Source organism: Gorilla gorilla, chromosome 10 (genome assembly GCF_029281585.2).
Source record: "Gorilla gorilla gorilla isolate KB3781 chromosome 10, NHGRI_mGorGor1-v2.1_pri, whole genome shotgun sequence".
Lineage (NCBI taxonomy): Eukaryota > Metazoa > Chordata > Mammalia > Primates > Hominidae > Gorilla > Gorilla gorilla.
The window spans coordinates 24,391,390-24,410,483 of NC_073234.2; the positions used below are offsets into that span (position 1 = coordinate 24,391,390).

At 41.7% G+C, this 19,094-nt stretch overlaps 1 protein-coding gene across 6 annotated transcripts in view; it reads left to right on the forward strand.

The window, feature by feature from the left end:
- RIMKLB (ribosomal modification protein rimK like family member B) overlaps positions 1 to 19,094 on the forward strand; it is a 103,059-nt gene that overhangs the window by 73,219 nt on the left and 10,746 nt on the right. For all 6 annotated transcript variants that reach the window (XM_055358623.1, XM_055358617.2, XM_055358624.1 and 3 more), the window contains one exon: positions 167 to 370. In XM_055358623.1, coding sequence (XP_055214598.1) covers positions 167 to 370 — 204 coding nt within the window. The remainder of the gene's footprint in view (positions 1 to 166; positions 371 to 19,094) is intronic.

The following is a 19,094-nucleotide window of genomic DNA, read 5'->3' on the forward strand; positions in this document are numbered from 1 at the left end:
ATATTTTTGTATTATTTCACTGTTAAAACAGTTCTCACAAGGAAAACTTAAAAAAAATGTAATTGGTTCTGAAATAGCAGATTGTGATACAAGAAGATTCAGATAATAGGTATCATCTGCCCACAATTGATGACTTAACATGTATTTTTATTCTTTTCAATCATAGGTAAGGCTGTTTTCTTGGCTCGAGATAAGCACCATTTGGCTGATCTAAGCCATCTTATTCGCCATGAAGCGCCATACCTGTTCCAGAAGTATGTTAAAGAGTCTCACGGACGGGATGTACGTGTCATTGTCGTGGGAGGCCGTGTGGTTGGCACCATGTTACGTTGTTCAACAGATGGGAGAATGCAAAGCAACTGCTCATTAGGTAAAAATAATGCAATTATCTTTCTAGTATATAAAGTAACATTTATAATTGTCCAGTGAGTATTCATATGTGTGTAACTCTAGACCTTCTTAATAAGTTGAAAAACGTATTTCCTTTTACATGTAAATACGATTTTTACACATGCCATCAATGTAATTAAACTCTTGAGTTATTTTTCTAGTAATATAATTCTGTTTCACTGAGTCATATTAAATCTGCCTTCACCCATTCTCAATTTGTAACCCAATTTACACATGTATTGGTTATCTGACAAAAGTTGCTCTTTGGTGATGTAGTTATTTTGTATATAATTGGAGTTCCTATAAGATGTCATAACCCATTTTACCCATTGGTCCAAACAAGATTGCTGATTTTGATTTTCTTAAATATGTATTTTCTCAGATCTCTTATTGTTAGGTACATCAGAGCTTAGGCTTTGGGTTTTTATCCTCCTCTTCTCTGTTTATATCACTTCCTTAGTAATCTTGTACAGCTCATGACTTTAAATACCATTTGTATGTGTATTATTTCCAAATTTCTATCTCCAATTTAGGCTTTTTTCCCTGCTCCACCTCCAGGTTTATATAAGGAATTGCTTACTCAGTATCTCCAAAACTGAACTTACAATGTGTTCTACCTGTAGTTATCTCCTTATCATTTTATTCTTATATATGTCTATATGTATGTATGTATGAGTGAGTGAATGATGGGGTCTTGCCTGTCTCCCAGGCTGGAGTGCAGTGGCAGGATCACAGCTCACTGCAGCCTCAACCTCCCAGGCTCAAGCGATCCTCCTGCCTCAGCCTCCTAAGTAGCCGAGACCACAGGCACATGCCACCATGCCCGTCTAATTATTTTATTTTTTGAAACGAGCCTCACTCTGTCACCCAGGCTGGAATGCAGTGGTGCAATCTCAGCTCGCTGCAACCTCCACCTCATGAGTTCAAGTGATTCTCCTGCCTTAGCCTCCTGAGTAGCTGGGACTACAGGCACCTGCCACCATGCCCAGCTAATTTTTTTATTTTTAGTAAAGACGGAGTTTCACCATGTTGGCCAGGCTGGTCTCAAACCTCTGACCTAGGTGATATGCCTGCCTCGGCCTCCCAGAATGCTGGGATTACAGGCATGAGCCACCACACCCAGCGCTGGGCTAATTTTTTACATTTTTTTTTTGTAGAGATAGGGTCTCCCTATGTTGCTCAGGCTGGTTTCAAACTCCTGGGCTCAAGTAATCCTCCTGCGTTGGCCTTCTAAACTTGTGGGATTATAGATGAGAGCCACCACATCCAGCCTCTCTCTATTGCTTAATGACAGCTCTGTTTTTCTGATTTAGACCCAAATCCTTAGAGGCATCCTGGTCCCTCTCTTTTCTTATACCTCATATTCAAATTGTCAGGAACCCCTTGAAATCTCTACTCAGAATGTTTCCAAATCTGACCATTTTTTACCATCTGCACTCCTAATACCATCTTCTCTTATTTGGATTACCTACAGTAGCCCCTTAAGGGGTCTTCTTGCTTCTACCCTTCCCTCCTAATCTCTTCCTAACACCGCAGTGATATGACGGATGCTTTTACATTGCAAGTCAAATCAGCCTTTGCTCAAAATCCTCCAATAGGGCCGGGCACAATGGCTCACACTGGTAATCCCAACACTTTGGGAGGCTGAGGCAGGAAGATCATCCTGAGCTCAAGGTTCAAAACCAGCCTGGGCAATCGAGGGAGAGACCCTGTCTCTACAAAATATAAAAATAATGAGCTGGGGCCAAGCTTGGTGGCCCAAACCTGTAATTCCAGCACTTTCGTAGGCCAAGGTCGATGGATCACTTGAGGCCAGGAGTTCAAGACTAGCCTGGCTAACATGGTGAAACCCCATCTCCACTAAAAATATAAAGTTGGCCAGGTGCAGTGGCACATTCCTGTTTAGTCCCGGCTACTCTGGAGGCCGAGGCATGAGAATCTCTTGAACCAGGAGACAGAGGTTGCAGTGAGTCAAGATTGCACCACTGCACTCCAGCCTGGGCAACAGAGTGAGACTCTGCCTCAAAAAAAAAAAAAAAAATTAGCTGGGCATCGTGGCATGCACCTGTGGTCCCAGCTGCTCAGGAAGCTAAGGCAGAAAGATTGCTTGAGCCTGGGCGGTCGAGGCTGCAGTGAACCATGATCGTACCACTGCACTCCAGCCTGTCTCAAAAACAAAAATAAAAAAAATTCCTCCAATAGCTCCCCAGTTTCATTCCCAGAAAAATTTTAAGTTCTTGCCCTGGCTACCAGGCCCCAGATTCCTACTTATCTCTCTGAGATCTATAATCACATGGATGAATCTCAAAAACATAATGTTCATTTAAAAAGGCAAGTCAAAGAAGAGAATACATGTATTGCATTTATATAAAATTTAAATATATGCAAAACTAAACAATGCAGTGTTGGGAATACAAACATTTAGTAAAACTAAAGAAAAGGCAATATATTGATAAGTATGAAATTCAATATGATGGCTTATTCAGAATACATGATAGAGTAAGAACACAGTGAAGATTTCAAAGATATTGGTTATATTAATTTTACTTTCTACTTTTTTTTTTTTTTTTTTTTTTCTGATGGAGTCTTGCTCTGCCACCCAGGCTGAAGTACAGTGGTGTGATCTCAGCTCACTGCAACCTCTGCCTCCCAGGTTCAAGCAATTCTCGTGCCTCAGCCTCCTGAGTAGCTGGGACTACAGGTGTGCACCCCCATGCTGGGCTAATTTTTGTATTTTTAGTAGAGATGGGGTTTCACCATGTTGACCAGGCTGGTCTTGAACTCCTGGCCTCAAGTGATGAGCCTCCCAAATTGCTGGAAGCCACCAGGTGTGAGCCACCGTGCCCAACCTACTTTCTATTCTTGAAAAATGACTTCTGCCTCCTTGAATTAGCTCTTCATGTCTCATTTTAATTTTTCATTATAACACGTCCTGCTGACTAGCTAGAAGAGAGCTAAATGGCATCTTTTCTTTTATGGGTCACTTTTACTTTACTACATTGAGATTTAATTAATAGTTACTCTTCATAGTTCAGGCAAAAGGAACTTTAGAAAGTAACTTAGTTTTATATTAAGAAGTATACTTTTTTCATTAAGTTTGTTTTGAGGTCGGGTGCTGTGGCTCAGTCCTGTAGTCCCCCACCCAACACTTTGGGATGCCGAGGCAAGAGAATGGCTTGAGCCCTGAGGTTTGAGACCAGCCTGAACAATGTAGAGAGACCCCATCTCTATAAAAAATTAATTAATTAAATAAGCCAGACGTGGTGATTCACACCTCCGGTCCCAGCTACTTGGGAGGCTGCATTCTGGCCTGGGTGACACAGCAAGACCCTGTCTCAAAAAAAAAAAAAAAAAAAAAAAGTTGTTTTGAGATCAGTGAGGCTTACAAAAAGGTATAAAGGATTCCTTTGCACCCATTAACCAGCTTTAGAAATAAGTTGTCAATATAGTTATCTGTTTACTCTCTCTGATCATTTTCTTCTCTCTTCCCCACATCCTGAACTTGGTATTTATCTTTCCTATAATGTACTTTTAGTTCTTCTGTCTGTATTCCTAAACTAGTTATTATTTTATGTTATAAAACTTCATCCTTAGAAACATCGTCAAGAGTATTTCTGGGTTAGCCCATTCACCCAGAAGTGGGATTTCTGTGTTGTAGTGTATTACAATAACTTCAGCTCTACTAGATATTGCCAAATGATTCTCCAAAGTGAGCATACTACCTTAGAATTTCTCCTCATTGAATACTGTTTCTTATAGTGCCAACTTCTTGCAAACCTGTAAGGTCGGTAGACATTAAACCTGCCAAAATAATGTGAACTTTTGTCTTTTTTTTTTTTCCTTTTTCTGGAGAATGGGGTCTTGCTATATTGCCCAGGCAGGTCTCGAACTCCTGGGCTCAAGCTATCCTCCTGCCTCTTGCCTCCCTGAGAGCTGGGATTACAGGCGTGAGCCACCGTGCCTGGCCTGTCATGTCATTATTTTAATTTATCTCTCACTGTTGAGATTATGCATCTGTTCACTTTTTTTAGTGCATATTCTGGTATCTCATCTATGAATTGCCTGTTCAGGTCCTTTGTGTCCTTTTTTAATCGAGATTTTTTTTCCCTTTTTTGTATTGATCTGCGGGCTCTTTTTCTTTTTTTCCTTTATAAAAATATCTTATTTTTTATCGAGATGAAGTCTCGCTATGTTACCCAGGCTAGTCTTAAACTCTTAGCCTCAAGTGATCCTCCCATCTCAGCCTCCCAGAGTCCAGTGATTACAGGTGTGAGCCACTGCACCTGACCCGATTTATCTAATCTGACTTCAAATTCTTCTGTCAGTTATATGAATTGTAAGTACAGTATTTTCATCCCAGTCTGTGGTATTTCTTCTTTTTTTTTTTTGATTATAGATTTTGATGGACAAAAATTGTCACTTTTAATGTCAAGCATATTCATCTATTTCTTTATATTCTCTACTGTTTTTAAATTGAAGAAATTCTTCTCCACCCTTTGGTCATGTTCAGTTCTTGAATAGTCTTCTAAAAGCTTTTCCGTGTTTAGGACTTTAATCTACCTGAAATTGATTTTGCTGTTCAGCATGATGAAAGAGATCCTGTTTTCTTTTTTCAAAATGAATAACTGGTTGTCTGAACACAACTTATTGAATAGTCTGTTTATTACTACTTTGTAACGTGTTTAATTTCCATATGTGCATTGGTCTATTGCAAGGTCCCTTAGTCTATTGTATCGTGCTTTTTATGTATGAATACCAGTCTTTATTCTTTTGGTACTATGGGTAGATATCTGATAGAGCAAGAGCCTCTCTACCTTGTTTGCCAGAATTGAATTGCAATTTGTATTTAGTGTTTTACTATTGTGAGCAATAATACTATAAACATCCTTGTGAATATGCTTTGCTTTATATACTGGTGCTTTTGTCTTGATAAGTCTCATCAAGGTTGGAATTGATGGAACAAAATACATATTTAAAAAAATGTATGGCCAGGCACAGTGGCTCATGCTGTAATCCCAGCACTTTGGGAGGCTGAGGTGGGAGGATCACTTGAGGTCAGGAGTTTGAGACCAAAGGGCAACATGGTGAAACCCCATCTCTACTAAAAATACAAAAATTAGCTGGGCATGGTGGCAGCCACCTGTAGTCCCAGCTACTCAGGAGGCTGAGACAGGAGAATCACTTGAACCTGGGAGGTGGAGGTTGCAGTGAGCCAAGGTCATGTCACTGCACTTCAGCCTGGGCAACAGAGCAAGACTCCATCTCTAAATAATCAATCAGATTACTTTTTAAAAAGCCCATAACTTTTTGCATTTCAACTTGCAATTTTTTTTTCCAATCAGATGAGAATTAATTGCTATCTTATGGCTATTTTAATTTTTATTTTTCTCACCATGAACGATGAGAGAATCTTTTCATAGTTTATTTGGTCATTTGTATTTACTTGTGTATGTATCGCTCTTCATTATATTTGCTTAGTTTTAAATTGGGCAGTTTTGTCTTTTGCATAGCATTTCTGACCAACGACTACTAAATGCCAGTATGTCCGCCCCAGATCTCAAACAAGCAGAAATGCCACCATACAATTTCCAGATTCTCCCCAGTTGAGAACCACTGCTTTAGAACCTCCAGTATAGTGTTAAGCAATAAGGATTGCAGTGATTTCTGTTTAGTTTCTGATTTCCACTGAAATAGGTTTAGTGTTTTGCTGTTTAGGATACTATATTTAAGGAGATTGATTCTATTAGAGATTCTATTAGAGTGTTTAGGAGGGATGATTGTCAGATTTTATCCTGTGCCATCTTGGCATCTTTATTTTTTATTTATTTTTATTATACTTTAAGTTCTAGGGTACATGTGCACAACGTGCAGGTTTGTTACATATGCATACATGTGCCATGTTGGTGTGCTGCACCCATTAACTCGTCATTTACATTAGGTATATCTCCTAATGCTATCCCTCCCCCTTCCCCTACCCCACAACAGGCCCCGGTGTGTGATGATCCCCTTCCTGTGTCCAAGTGTTCTCATTGTTCAATTCCCACCTATGAGTAAGAACATGCGGTGTTTGGTTTTTGTCCTTGCGATAGTTTGCTGAGAATGATGGTTTCCAGTTTCATCTGTGTCCCTACAAAGGATGTGAACTCATCCTTTTTTATGGCTACATAGTATTCCATGGTGTATATGTGCCACATTTTCTTAATCCAGTCTATCATTGATGGACATTTAGGTTGGTTCCAAGTCTTTGCTATTGTGAATAGTGCCACAATAAACATACGTGTACATGTGTCTTTATAGCAGCAGCATTTATAATCCTTTGGGTACATACCCAGTAATGGGATGGCTGGGTCAAATGGTATTTCTAGTTATAGGTCCCTGAGGAATTGCCACACTGTCTTCCACAATGGTTGAACTACTTTACAGTCTCACCAACAGTGTAAAAGCATTCCTATTTCTCCACATCCTCTCCAGCACCTGTTGTTTCCTGACTTTTTAATGATCGCCATTCTAACTGGTGTGAGATGGTATCTTATTGTGGTTATTGATTTGCATTTCTCTGATGGCCAGTGACGATGAGCATTTTTCATGTGTCTGTTGGCTGCATAAATGACTTCTTTTGAGAAGTGTCTGTTCATATCCTTCGCCCACTTGTTGATAGGGTTGTTTTTTTCTTGTAAATTTGTTTGAGTTCTTTGTAGATTCTGGATGTTAGCCCTTTGTCAGATGAGTAGATTGCAAAAATTTTCTCCCATTCTGTAGGTTGCCTGTTCACTCTGATGGTAGTTTCTTTTGCTGTGCCATCTTGGCATCTTTAATTTAGGACCAGAAAGGTTCACAGCTCAGTTTTATTTAGCTATGCTAATAAGGATCCTTAAGACCTTTAATTTCTTGGTGTGATGGATTATGTTGATACATTTTAGATTAAAAATAATTTTTCTGGCCAGGTGCAGTGGCTTATTCCTGTAATCCCAGCACTTTGGGAGGCCAGGGTGGGCCTTGAGCTCGGGAGTTTGAGAGCAGCCTGGGCAACATGGCTAAACTCTATCTCTACAAAAAATACAAAAATTAGCTTGGCATGCTGGCACATGCCTGTAAACCTGGTTAACTCAGGTGGTTGAGACGAGAGGGTGAGGGGGAGATAGCAAAAAAAAAAAAAAAAAAAAAGAATTTGTTTTTCCAAATTGCCCTTTGCATTTTAAAAATAAACCTTCTTTGGATAGCTTACTGTTCTTTCAAAAATTACCGAATTTGTTTTTTTCATATTTTATTTAGATCTTTTTTTGTTTCAGTTGCAAGATTTAATAGAGCGAAAACAGAGCTCCCATAAAATGGGAGGGGACCCAAACGGGGTTGTCGCTCCCTGCTCAAATGCCTGGGGTTTATATACCGATCATTGCCCCTCCCCCTGTGCTCTTCAGGCGATATATGATTTGACTATTTCTTTACCCCCTGCTTTAGCCTAATTTGTATTTTAGTGAGCCCTATTTACTACCTGATTGGTCAGGTGTGAGCTTAGTTACAAGCCCTGTGTTTAAAGGTGAGTGCAGTCACCTTTCCCAGCTAGGCTTAGGAATTCTTAGTTGGCCTAGGAAATCCAGCTAGTCCTGTCTGTCAGTCCCCGCTCTCAACAGGAAAACCCAAGTGCTGTTGGGGAGGTTGGCTGACGACTGCTTTTAACTACTTCCTGCTGAATTGGGGTATAGTAGGGGTCGTGCAGTCGAGATTTCCTCGGGAGGGGTGCCTTCGATGTCATTAACATCGGAGCATGGGCTAGCAGGCCGGTCCAGGGGTCTGCGGTAGATCTTAGCCATGGACTGCATCTGGGGCCCCATTTGAAGAACCATTTGTGGTTTTATAGCTTTGATTCTAGAAGAGACAAACTTAACAAGGAGGTTAAAGATACAGGAATTGAAATGTATGACCTGAAGTGCAGGTGCATATGGGTGTGGGTGGTGAAAGTGGGGTTTCCTTTAGAAAAACTACAATGGGGCGTCAATATTTCTGGGAAGCCGCATTCTCCATAGAAGCTCTTGGTAAAGGGAGCTACTGGTAGTACAGCGGCAAGGAGGAGGTGCAGTGAGAGTGAAAGGTTTGGTGAAGGGTTTTAAGTAACTACCATTGGTTGGCTGCAGGCAAAAGTATTTTTCCTTCTTTGGTGGCTAGCCATCCTGAGGGGAGGAAACTACGTCCTCGTGAGGTTCCCCATTCTATTTCTTCTTCTGAGTACTGGGGCTTGGTTTCCCGGAGGGGATTACCCCATGCTAGGGTCCTTCTATAAGCATTTCTAATGGAGGGTCCTGCCTTGCGGCTCTTTTGGCTTCAATGTCCTCTTGGTGCTTCCCTTCTACTTCCCTTTCCTTTTCTTTCTGATGACCCCGGCAGTTTAAGACTGCCACCTCTTTAGGTTTCTGTACAGCCAAGAATAATCTCCTAATGGCTTCCTGATGTTTGATAGGTGTTCCTTGGAAGTTAGGAATTCCCTTTCTCTCCATATTGCTGCATGGTCATGGAGGACTAGGTAAGCATATTAGAGTCTGTATATATATTTACCCTTTTTCCTTCTAGTTCTAGTGCCTGAATGAGGTCTGTTAGTTCTGCCAGCTGAGCGCTAGTTCCTGGAGTGAGGGGGTTACTTTGAAGTATTCCATTATCACTGAGCACTGCGTACCCTGCTTTTCGAAGTCCTTTTTCTACAAAGGAACTTCCATCAGTATACAAGTTGAGGTCGGGATCAGTCAAGGGAACCTCTAGAAGGTCCCCTTAAGCGGCGTAGGTGTGAGCAATCACCTGTTGACAGTTATGTTCTTTTTTTTATTGTCTGGAAGAAATGTGGCTGGATTAAGAGTTGCACAAGTGCACAGTTGCAGCACTGGCTCTTTAATAGAGCCTGATATTTAAGCAAATGGTTGTCTGACAGCCACAAGTCTCTTTTAGCAGTGAGTATGCTGTTTACATTATGAGATGTCCACACAGTAAGATCTCTTCCCTGTATTATTTTAACTGCTTCAGATCCTAAGACTGCTACTGCTGCCACTGCCCATAAACAATGAGGCCAGCCCTTTGCCACTACATCAATTTCCTTACTCAGGTATGCCACAGGTTGCAAGCTGGTCCCTCGGACCTGTGTAAGGACTCCTAGAGCTATTCCTGTTTTTTTCTGTTACATGTAAAGAAAAGTCTTGGCCTGTTGGCAAGCTTAACACTGGGGCTTGGGTTAGGGCCTTCTTTAGGGCCTGGAAAGCCGCTTTTGCTTTAGGCGTACATCTGACTAAATGGGTATTGGCTTTCTGAGTTTCCTTAATTAGTGTATATAATGGCCTGGCTATTTCGCCATACCTGGGAATCCATATTCAGCAGAAGCCTGTTATGCCAAGGAACCCTCTTAGTTGCTTTAGGGTTTTGGGATGAGGATAAGCCAATATAGGCTGGATACGTGCCTCGCTGAGCGCCTTGGTGCTTTTGGATAATTTTAGCCCTAAGTATTTAACCTGCTGTGAGCAGAGCTGAGCCTTTGGTTTGGAAACCTTGTAGCCACAAGTGGCGAGGAAGTTTAAAAGCGCTTGGGTGGCTTGATGACACAAGGTTTCTGAACGGGCGACTAAAAGTAAATTATCCACGTACCAAAGGAAGAGTGTCCTTCAGTGTGAGAACTGGCTCAAGTCTTGGGCTAATGCCTGGCCAAATAGATGGGGGCTATCCCTGAACCCTTGAGGTAAAACAGTCCAGGTGAGTTGAGACGTTGGGTTTGAAGGATCTTCAAAGGCAAACAAAAATTGACAGGATGTACAGGGATGCAGAAAAAGGCATCCTTAAGGTCCAGAACTGTAAACCACTCTGCTTCCTCTGGCATTTAGGAAAGCAGAGTATAAGGGTTAGGTACAGCTGGGTATAGAGGGACAACGGCCTCATTGATAATCCTGAGATCTTGCACTAACCTCCACTGTCCATTGGGTTTCTGTACTCCTAAAATTGGAGTATTGTAGGGGCTACTGCATGATTTTACTAGGCCTTGGGCTTTAGGTCCTTAACAATCTTTTGGAGTCCTTGTTGGGCCTCGGGTCTAAGGGGGTACTGCCTTTGGCAGGGAAAGGAGGCGGAATCCTTTAACTTGAACGGGACAGGAATTCTTTGCTTGTCCATACTGTCCTTCTTCAGGATTAATTCCTTCCTCAAGTAGGGGACAGTAAACAGGTGTTCCTTGTCCTATATTCAGGTGTATAATGACCCCTGCTTTTGCTAGAATGTCTCTCCCTAACAAGGGAGTGGGGCTTTCAGGGATAATTAGAAAAGCATGTGAAAAGAGTAAAGTTCTCCAGTCACAACTTAGTGGCTGGGAGAAGTATCTAGTGACTGGCTGTCCTAGGACCCCTCGGATAGTGACAGATCTGGAGGACCGTTGTCCGGGACAGGAGAGTAAGACTGAGAAGGCTGCGCCAGTGTCCAGTCCTGGCCCTCAATGGTCAAGCATACCCAGGGCTCTGTGAGGTCGATGGCATGGGCTGGCACTTGCCCCGGGCACCCTCAGTCCTGCTGCTGGATCATCTGGTTAGTGGCTTCTGACTCAGAGGACCTTCGTCCCCTGGGGCAGTGGGCCTTCCAGTGATTCCCTTTACATAAGGGGCATGGACGAGGGGGCGGCTTATTTCTATTTGGACAATCTTTTTTAAAGTGTCCTTGTAGACCACACTGGAAGCAAGCCCTATTAGGCATTGGATTTGCCCAGGCTTTCTGTTCCAGAGCCTCCAAAGTCTGCTTGCCTGAGGGCCATGACTAAAGCAGTGGCCTTTTTCTTATCTCGTTTGCCCCATTCCGCCTGCTCCTCCTGATTTCTATTATAAAAAACCGAGGTTGCCAAGTTCAATAGGGTTTCTAAGTTTTGCTCAGGGCCTAAGGCGGACTTTTGAAGTTTTTTTCTAATGTCTGCAGCTGACTGAGTGATAAACTTATTTAAGATTAGTTGGCCTTTAATAGCCAGGTGACAGGGAGGTATGCTTTCTCAATGCTTCCCTTAGTCTCTCCAGAAGGGCAGTAGGATTTTCTTCATTTCCCTGTGTTATAGCGGACATCATTGAATAATTTGTAGGCTTTTTCCTAGTTTTCCTTAGTCCTTCTAGCACGCAAGTTAGCAAATGTCTGTGGCACCAATCTCCATGTTCTGATTCTGTGTCCCAGTGAGGGTCTACACTGGGAACTGCCTGCTGGCCTTGGGGTATTGTTCTTTCCTCTGTTGTCATCCTATCATTGACCTGACTGAGATACCAGAGATCGCCAAACTCTCGGGCTGCAGTTATGGCAGCCCTTCTCTCATTTGGTGTTACTGTCTGATTTAGCAGTAACATTATATCTCTCCATGTCAGATCAAAGGATTGTCCTAACCCTTGTAAAACACCAATATAGCCATCAGGGTTATCTGAGAATTTGCCCCGGTCTATTTTAATTTGCTTCAAGTCTGAGAGAGAAAAAGGTACATGCACTCTGACTGGGCCGAATTCTCCTCCTCGCACTGCTTGGAGGGGGCATAATTGGGAAATATTGGCACTCTTTGGTTCATTGTTTACCCCTTTGTCTATCTCCTTTTGGGTCCTTATTAGTTGGGGAAGAAGCTGGGGGGACGCCGGGATAGGGAGGTAGACTCTGAGGGCTTCCTGTAGGGCATAAATCACACTTTTTACATAATTGTGAGTTGTTTCTTAATGAAAAGAAAGTTTGTACATATGGCACTTCACTCCATTTGCCTCTTTTTTTATACAAAAGAGGTCTAGCTGTAAGATGTTATAATTTATACTTCCGTCAGGAGGCCAGGTTTCTCCCCCTTGATGAGGATATTGTGGCCAGGCAGTACTGCAGAAGAATATAAGTCATTTCTTTCTTAGCGTTTGAGGGTCAAATTGGTCCCAATTCTCCAAAGTACATCTTAGGAGATGTACTTTGCCTTGGGGGGAACATTTCCCATCTGAAAAAAAGAACATAGGGATGCCAGCACCCCGAGTCATTTTCTGATGAGCATTAGTCCTAGAGCGTCCTCTATGGTCTTAATGCTTATTCCTTTCCAGGGTGCGTAACCACCCATGGACCTCTGCTTATCGGATTAGTTACGCTCACTGATGTAGCAGTCCTGCACCTGTTTTCCCGCCTTTCTTGACCACAAAGAAAGGGGTCCAGGCTGCTGGATTCTAGTGGTCCTTTACCAGCGTGCCCAACGTTGCCTTTGCACTCAGAGGTGAGTTCTAGAGCTGGGCTGGGTTCCTGAGCATTTCATAACACCGCAGTTGCCCCATCAACATGCATTCCCATAAACAACAGTTCTTAGGCAAATTCGTTTCAGAGAGGGTGTAGGTAACCTTTTGAGTCAGGATTGAGATAGAGTCTTTTTGATTCTGTAAGTACTTTAAGGTTTGGCTGAGTGCAAACAGCTAGCAGGTTTGAGCAGACCAATTATTAGGCAATTTTCCTAACCCTGCTTCCACAAGATTCTCCCTATCAATTACTGAATACCCACTGTGTTTTTTTCCTCAGTCACCTGGGAGGAACCCTCTATCTCCTGTCCTGAAGGGAGTTCCTCCTAGGTCTGGTCAGACCTTTGTATGGTAATTAAGATTTAAATCCCCTGTTAGGAAATCTGCTAGGTTAAGGGAATTTTCAGTGGTTAATGTTAAATCACCTTTTTCCAACAGAATAGTCCCATACTTTAAGATTTGAGTTAGTAAGCTAACTTTTTGCTTTTTTGACTTAGGATAATTCTGAACTGGTGAGGTGCTCACAATGAGGTTTCCTCTAAAGGTTATTTTTCTACTTTTAGCAATGCAGTTGCTGCTACCGACTGAATGCATTTGGCCCATCCACGGGTCACTGGGTGAAAGATTTTTGATAGGAAGGCTACGGGGTTGTCAGTGGTCTCAGTGTTTTCGGGCTACGCCCTTGTTTACCCTGACAACAAGGTAGTATTGGAGTGTTACAGGGTCACGGAGAAGACCTTCCATTATCAATTGTTGGTTTTAAATTTACCCTGGCTTTTAAAGGAATAGGGCACACTGTTTCTCCTTTACTACTTCTATCTTTCTCTTTCTTTCTCTCTTTGGCCCCCTCTTTGTCTCTCTTTCTCTTTTCTTCTAGCCCTTTACAAACTTGGAGCCCTGGCAAGGGTGGTGGGGAACAGGTCCCACATAACTGCCCATGTCGAGAGCTGTATGCCTAAATTGGGAGGGACACCAGGGACAAGACTCTCTGGCTTCGTAGCCTAGGGGCCTAAGGACGCAGTGTAGAGCTTCCTTAGATCCCTTTGGAAATACAGCTTGCTAGAGGAAATGAAAGTCTGAATCATTAGTACCTAGGAGGCAGGGATCAGAGGAAGTAGATTCAGAGGTAAGGAGAATTTTGGGCTACACTTTCAAGAAAGTGATGGTCGGGACCCAGAAGCTATGGGTCAGAAGGAAAGGTAGGGGTGTACGCATGGGCATCTGTTGAGTAGAGACTTCTGTCTGCGCCATGATCTCAACCGGCTAACGCCAGGAGTTCGGGATGACAGCTTTCTGCCTCTAGTCGGCCCTCAGCTATCCCAGGAAAATTGAAAGCGGAAGCTGGTTCCAGGCAGACCAACGCTCCCAACCCAGAAGAGTTGGGGGTTGTTAGAAAGCTCTTTCCCAGACAACCTCACACCTGAGTCTTAAGTCTGGCAGCCATGCTAATTATTTTTAACCAGCTGACAGGTGCCTGGTATTTTCCTCCAATTCTAAGGAAGGATAGGACAGAATAGCAAGCCAAAGTGGTTCAATATTATTTACCGCTTTGGAGGTCCCTTCGTGGTCATCAAAATGTTACCAGGGGGTCCTTGTGCCTAGAGCTCCCAAGATGGCGGCAGGGCCACTTCCAAGATGGCGGCAGGCCTCTTGTTCTCTGACCTGGGGTTCTTGGCCTCAGGGATTCCAAGGAATGGAATCTTGGGCCATGTGGTGAGTGTTATAGCTCTATTAGAAGCCATGGGTCACGGAAGAGAACTGTGGAACCCAGCGACTACTGTTCAGCTCGATTAGGAAGAACCCAGGCACTTAGTTGTGCGGGAACAATGGCAAGCCTTTAGCCTGATCAGGAGCAGCAATGGGTGCCTCACTGGATCAGGAGCACAGAGGACATCCTGCTGGATCTGGAGGGGTGGAAGTCAACAGTGGGTCTGGGACAGTGGCAAACAGCAGTGATGGACAGTGAGCAAAAGCTCAGCTCGAGCCGTAACAAACACGGACCACAAGTGTGTGCAGTTGCAAGATTTAATAGAGTGAAAACAGAGCTCCTGTACAAAGGGAGGGGACCCAAAGGGGGTTGCCCTAGAATGTTTTCATTGGTTTTTATAAGATTGGCCAATATTATTATTTTTAAAAAACTTTGTCACATTTGATATTAAGGTTATGCTGGCTTTGTTTAATGTATTGGGGAGTTTTCAGTCTTTTCCTAGGGCATTCTATATTGGTAAAGTAACATTGGAATAAAGGATAGCTAAGTAAAACTCAGCCATGAACCTTTCTCATCCTAGTTCCTTTTGCAGTAATAGCTTTTATCACTTTCTGAAACCCTTCTGTAATAATTGCCCTGTTAAAGTTTGCCACTTCTGGGGCGGTTTTGGAAATTTATCATTTGCTTGGAAAAATGATACGTTTCTTTTAGGTTTCCAGTTTTTTGCCAAAGAGTTTTGTGAGATATTTGCATATGCTGCTTTTAATCTCTGCTTTGTATGTGATTCTCTTTATTGTCATTCTTATTCTTGTCAAAATAGCTTTTGTATTTTTAAAAAATTCTTTCTGTTGTATTCATTTTACTTTTTGTTTTCATTATATCTCTCTTCCTAGTTTCTTTGGCTAGAACACTTAGTTTCTTGTTTCAAAATGAAGGCAATTCATGTTAAACATCTTCCTCTGGAGAATTTTCACAGTGTTGGAAGGTATTAACACAAAGCATTTTTCTCTTTTATTTACAGTTGGTTCTCATTTTCCTTTGTGATTTCTTTGATCCAAGGGATCAATTTTGCAACCTCAAAGTAGTTAATATTCTTTTGGCTACCTTTACCATTACCCTATTACCTTCTGATTTTCTTGACTTACTAATATTGTCAGAGAATGTGGCCTGTAACATTTTTTTTTATTAAGTTTTTTTGGTGCGTGACTAGCATAATTGTTTTTTATATTTAACAAAGGAAAAAATGTATCTATGGATATATACTCTGGTCAGGAGAAATAAAGCTATGAAGTAAGTTTATTTTGCCTGTTTTCTATAAGCAGTATATAGCTAAGTTTTGTTTTTTATTCAAATCGGACTAGTTTCCATCTTTTAATGGAAGATTTGGTCCATTTTTTGTGTAATTACTAATATACTTAAAATTTCTTCCATCTTATTTTGTGTTTATTATTTAACTCAAATTGTTCCATTTTCTTTTTCTTTTCTAATTTTTGCTGGTTAGTAAGGTACCATTTTATTTTCACTCCTGCCACCAAACCCAGTTAATTTGGGAGATCAACCAGGGTTTTGCATTCCATTAATGGTTACCTTCTATTTTCTTATGCTCATAATCAGATTCTCTACAGTTACTTGAGAAGATAATTTTCCTTGATACTTTATTTACTACTTCACTGTACCATCATAATAATAATGAAGTCTTTGGAATACCTTTACTTTCCCCTGGTGTTCCTTGTTCCCTTTCCCCTCCAATGGGAATATTAGAACAATTTTATTTCCTTCCTACTCTTTCCACTTGATTGATTCATTTATTGAGTAAATAGTTTCAAGTACCTCCAAAGCGTCAAGTACTGTTGTAGCAATAATTTTTTTTTTTTTTTTTTTTGGGAGATGGAATTTTGCTCTTGTTGCCCAGGCTGGAGTGCAGTGGCATGATCTCAGCTCACTGCAACCCCCGCTTCCTGGGTTAAAGTGATTGTCCTATCTTGACCTCCCACATACAGGCACCTGCCACCACACCCAGCTAATTTTTGTATTTTTAGTAGAGACGGGGTTTCACCATGTTTGCCAGCCTGGTCTCTAACTCCTGACCTCAGGTGATCTGCTCGCCTCGCCCTCCCATAGTGCTGGGATTACAGGCATGAGCCACCGTGCCTGGCCTATTGTAGCAGTATTTTGTATATACTAGTGAACAAAACAGACAGAAATCCCTAGTCTCATTGACCTTATATTCCAGTTTTGCTGAAATCATCTAATAGTTTTAGTTCATCTGTTTGGAATTTGTTTTACTGTATGTCTCTTCTGTTTCATGAACCCTTATACAGCACTTTATCCATTCCCAGGCAGTCTGTCTTTATCCACTTAAAATGAATTATACCTATATTGCAAAGTACTCACCATGGTTTACTCCTCATATTCATCTTCCCATATCTTGAGATCTCTGTTAGCCATTTACTAGTATGTTAGTATCATTTCTTGATTATTTTTCCTGGTGGGCTATCAGAGTCATAGATACCCTCACATATTCTGTTAATACAAAAAATATACTCAAAGTGCTTTTTCTATTCTCTCATTCAACAACAATTCACACGGAACACTTATTTGACCACGTGTGGGGGATTTCTCTATGTGGAGATACCATCAGATCTGACAGGTTGAGGGCTCAGTCACCAAGAGTCACCAAGAATATCCCCAACTTCCCACCTCACCCCCTTCAGACACCAGTTGCAAGTCCAGGCCTACAGAACTTCTGACCAACTGGCTTCAAGTTGGGGTTCCCGTGACTTTCTGCTTAGGTTTGATTAATTTGCTACGGCAGCTCACAGAACTCAAAGAACACTTATATTGTGTTACCTGTATATTATAAAGGATATTTCAAAGGATACAGGTGAAGAGATGCATAGGGCAAGGTATGGGAGGAAGGATATGGAGCTTCCATGCCCTCCCAGGGCTTGCCACCCTTCAGGAGCCTCTACGTGTCCAGCTATCCAGAAGTTTTCTGAACCTTGCCCTTTTTGATATCCAATTGGATAGACATAATTGATAACCATGTAAAAATGTAATTGGACCAAAAGGGTATGATCTAACACTAGTAGACTGAGTAGGGAAACCCAGCAAGGCCTGTATGTTCAGATTTTTCTTGGCCTCTCTGTGCCACATTCCTTCCTCCAGGGTATGGGGCAGGACCTCATCTGGAATGAGGTCTTATGACCCACAATCAGAAAGGCTGTGAAAGATTAGAGTCCTGCTGTGGGGTAGGTGAAAGGAGGACAGGGGAAGGTTAGATTCTATTTTCTAAGGAAAGTGTCCCAACATTATAACAAAAGACTATAACAAGGGCTGTTGGAGTGATATGCCAGGAACTGTGGACAAAAACCAATATATAATTTAGATCAGAATATCACACGTCTTTCTCCTTGGAAGAAGAATAATACTTTGTCTGAGATATAATTCTTTTAAGAGTCTAGCTTCAGTTCTACTGCCTCGAAGATTTTATTGTTGCAGTTTAATGTCGAAATCTACTCTCATTTTTTTCCTTTGTGGGTAATTTATTCTTTGTAAATTTTTTTAGTGGTGCTCACATTTTATTGGGATTTTGTAGATATATTTGTGTCTTATCAGTTCAACCTGGATTTTAGCTGTTTTAGTCAGCAGACTAAATTTTTTCCTTATACAGTTTTCTGGAAAATGTCTTCATTAATTATTGCCTCTCCATCTGTTTCTGTCCTTCTGAGGAATATTTTTCTGATTCAGTTCTCCAGTTTTGTTTTTGTTTTGTTTTGTTTTTGTTTTTGTTTTTGAGATGGAGTCTCATTCTGTCGCCCAGGCTGGAGTGCAGTGGCACAATCTTGGCTCACAGCAACTTCCACCTCCTGGGTTCAAGCGATTCTTGTGCCTCAGCTTCCTGAGTAGCCGGAACTACAGGTGCCTGCCACCACACCGGGCTAATTTTTGTATTTTTAGTAGAAACGAGGTTTCACCATGTTGGCCAGGCTGGTCTTGAACTCCTGACCTCAAGTGATCCACCTCAGCCTCCCAAAGTGTTGGGATTACAGGCATTAGCCATCACAGCTGGCCCAAATTTTTTATCTTTATGATTTCACCTCACATTTTTAGCTATGCTTTGCATATTACTTGATTTTCTAAGTCAACTCTCAAAGCGACTGTACTCTCTTTGAGTTTCTCTATTGGATTTTTTAGTTGAGTAATCATGTTTTTGTTTTAACTTCAGAAAATCTTTTTGTGCTGAACTTGAATCTCCTTAAAGAGCTCTTATTTCTTTCATTAAAGTCATAGATGGATTATTATTGTTTTGTTTTTACATCAGGGCTCACTCAGCTTGGGTTATTTGTAGTATTCTACATGGCCTTAGTCTTACAAGTGCTGTGAAGCAGAATCATTTAATTCACAGGCCAGTCTTCTACGGAGGTACCTAAAAGAAGCCTTTTGTTTCCTTGACTTCTTTATTCCTACAGCCTCAGTGGTAGGGAGGATCCACCTCACCTGTCCAGCTACTTCTGGCCTTTTCGGGGTCAAACACTACGGGTAAACTCACATGTCATCCTTACTCCTATGGATACACAGAGCTCTTGGAACCAAGCTCTTCTTAAAGTTCTTTACTTTCCTGTCCTTAGTTCAGAGCTTCGTGAAGCTGATCTCCAAGTGAGAAAATCAAGTTCTACTTCCTTTCTCTTCCTTCCTTTTGGCAAGGCCAAAGACTTCACTTATATCCAGCCAGCTACCTTATAACCCAGAAGCCTTTT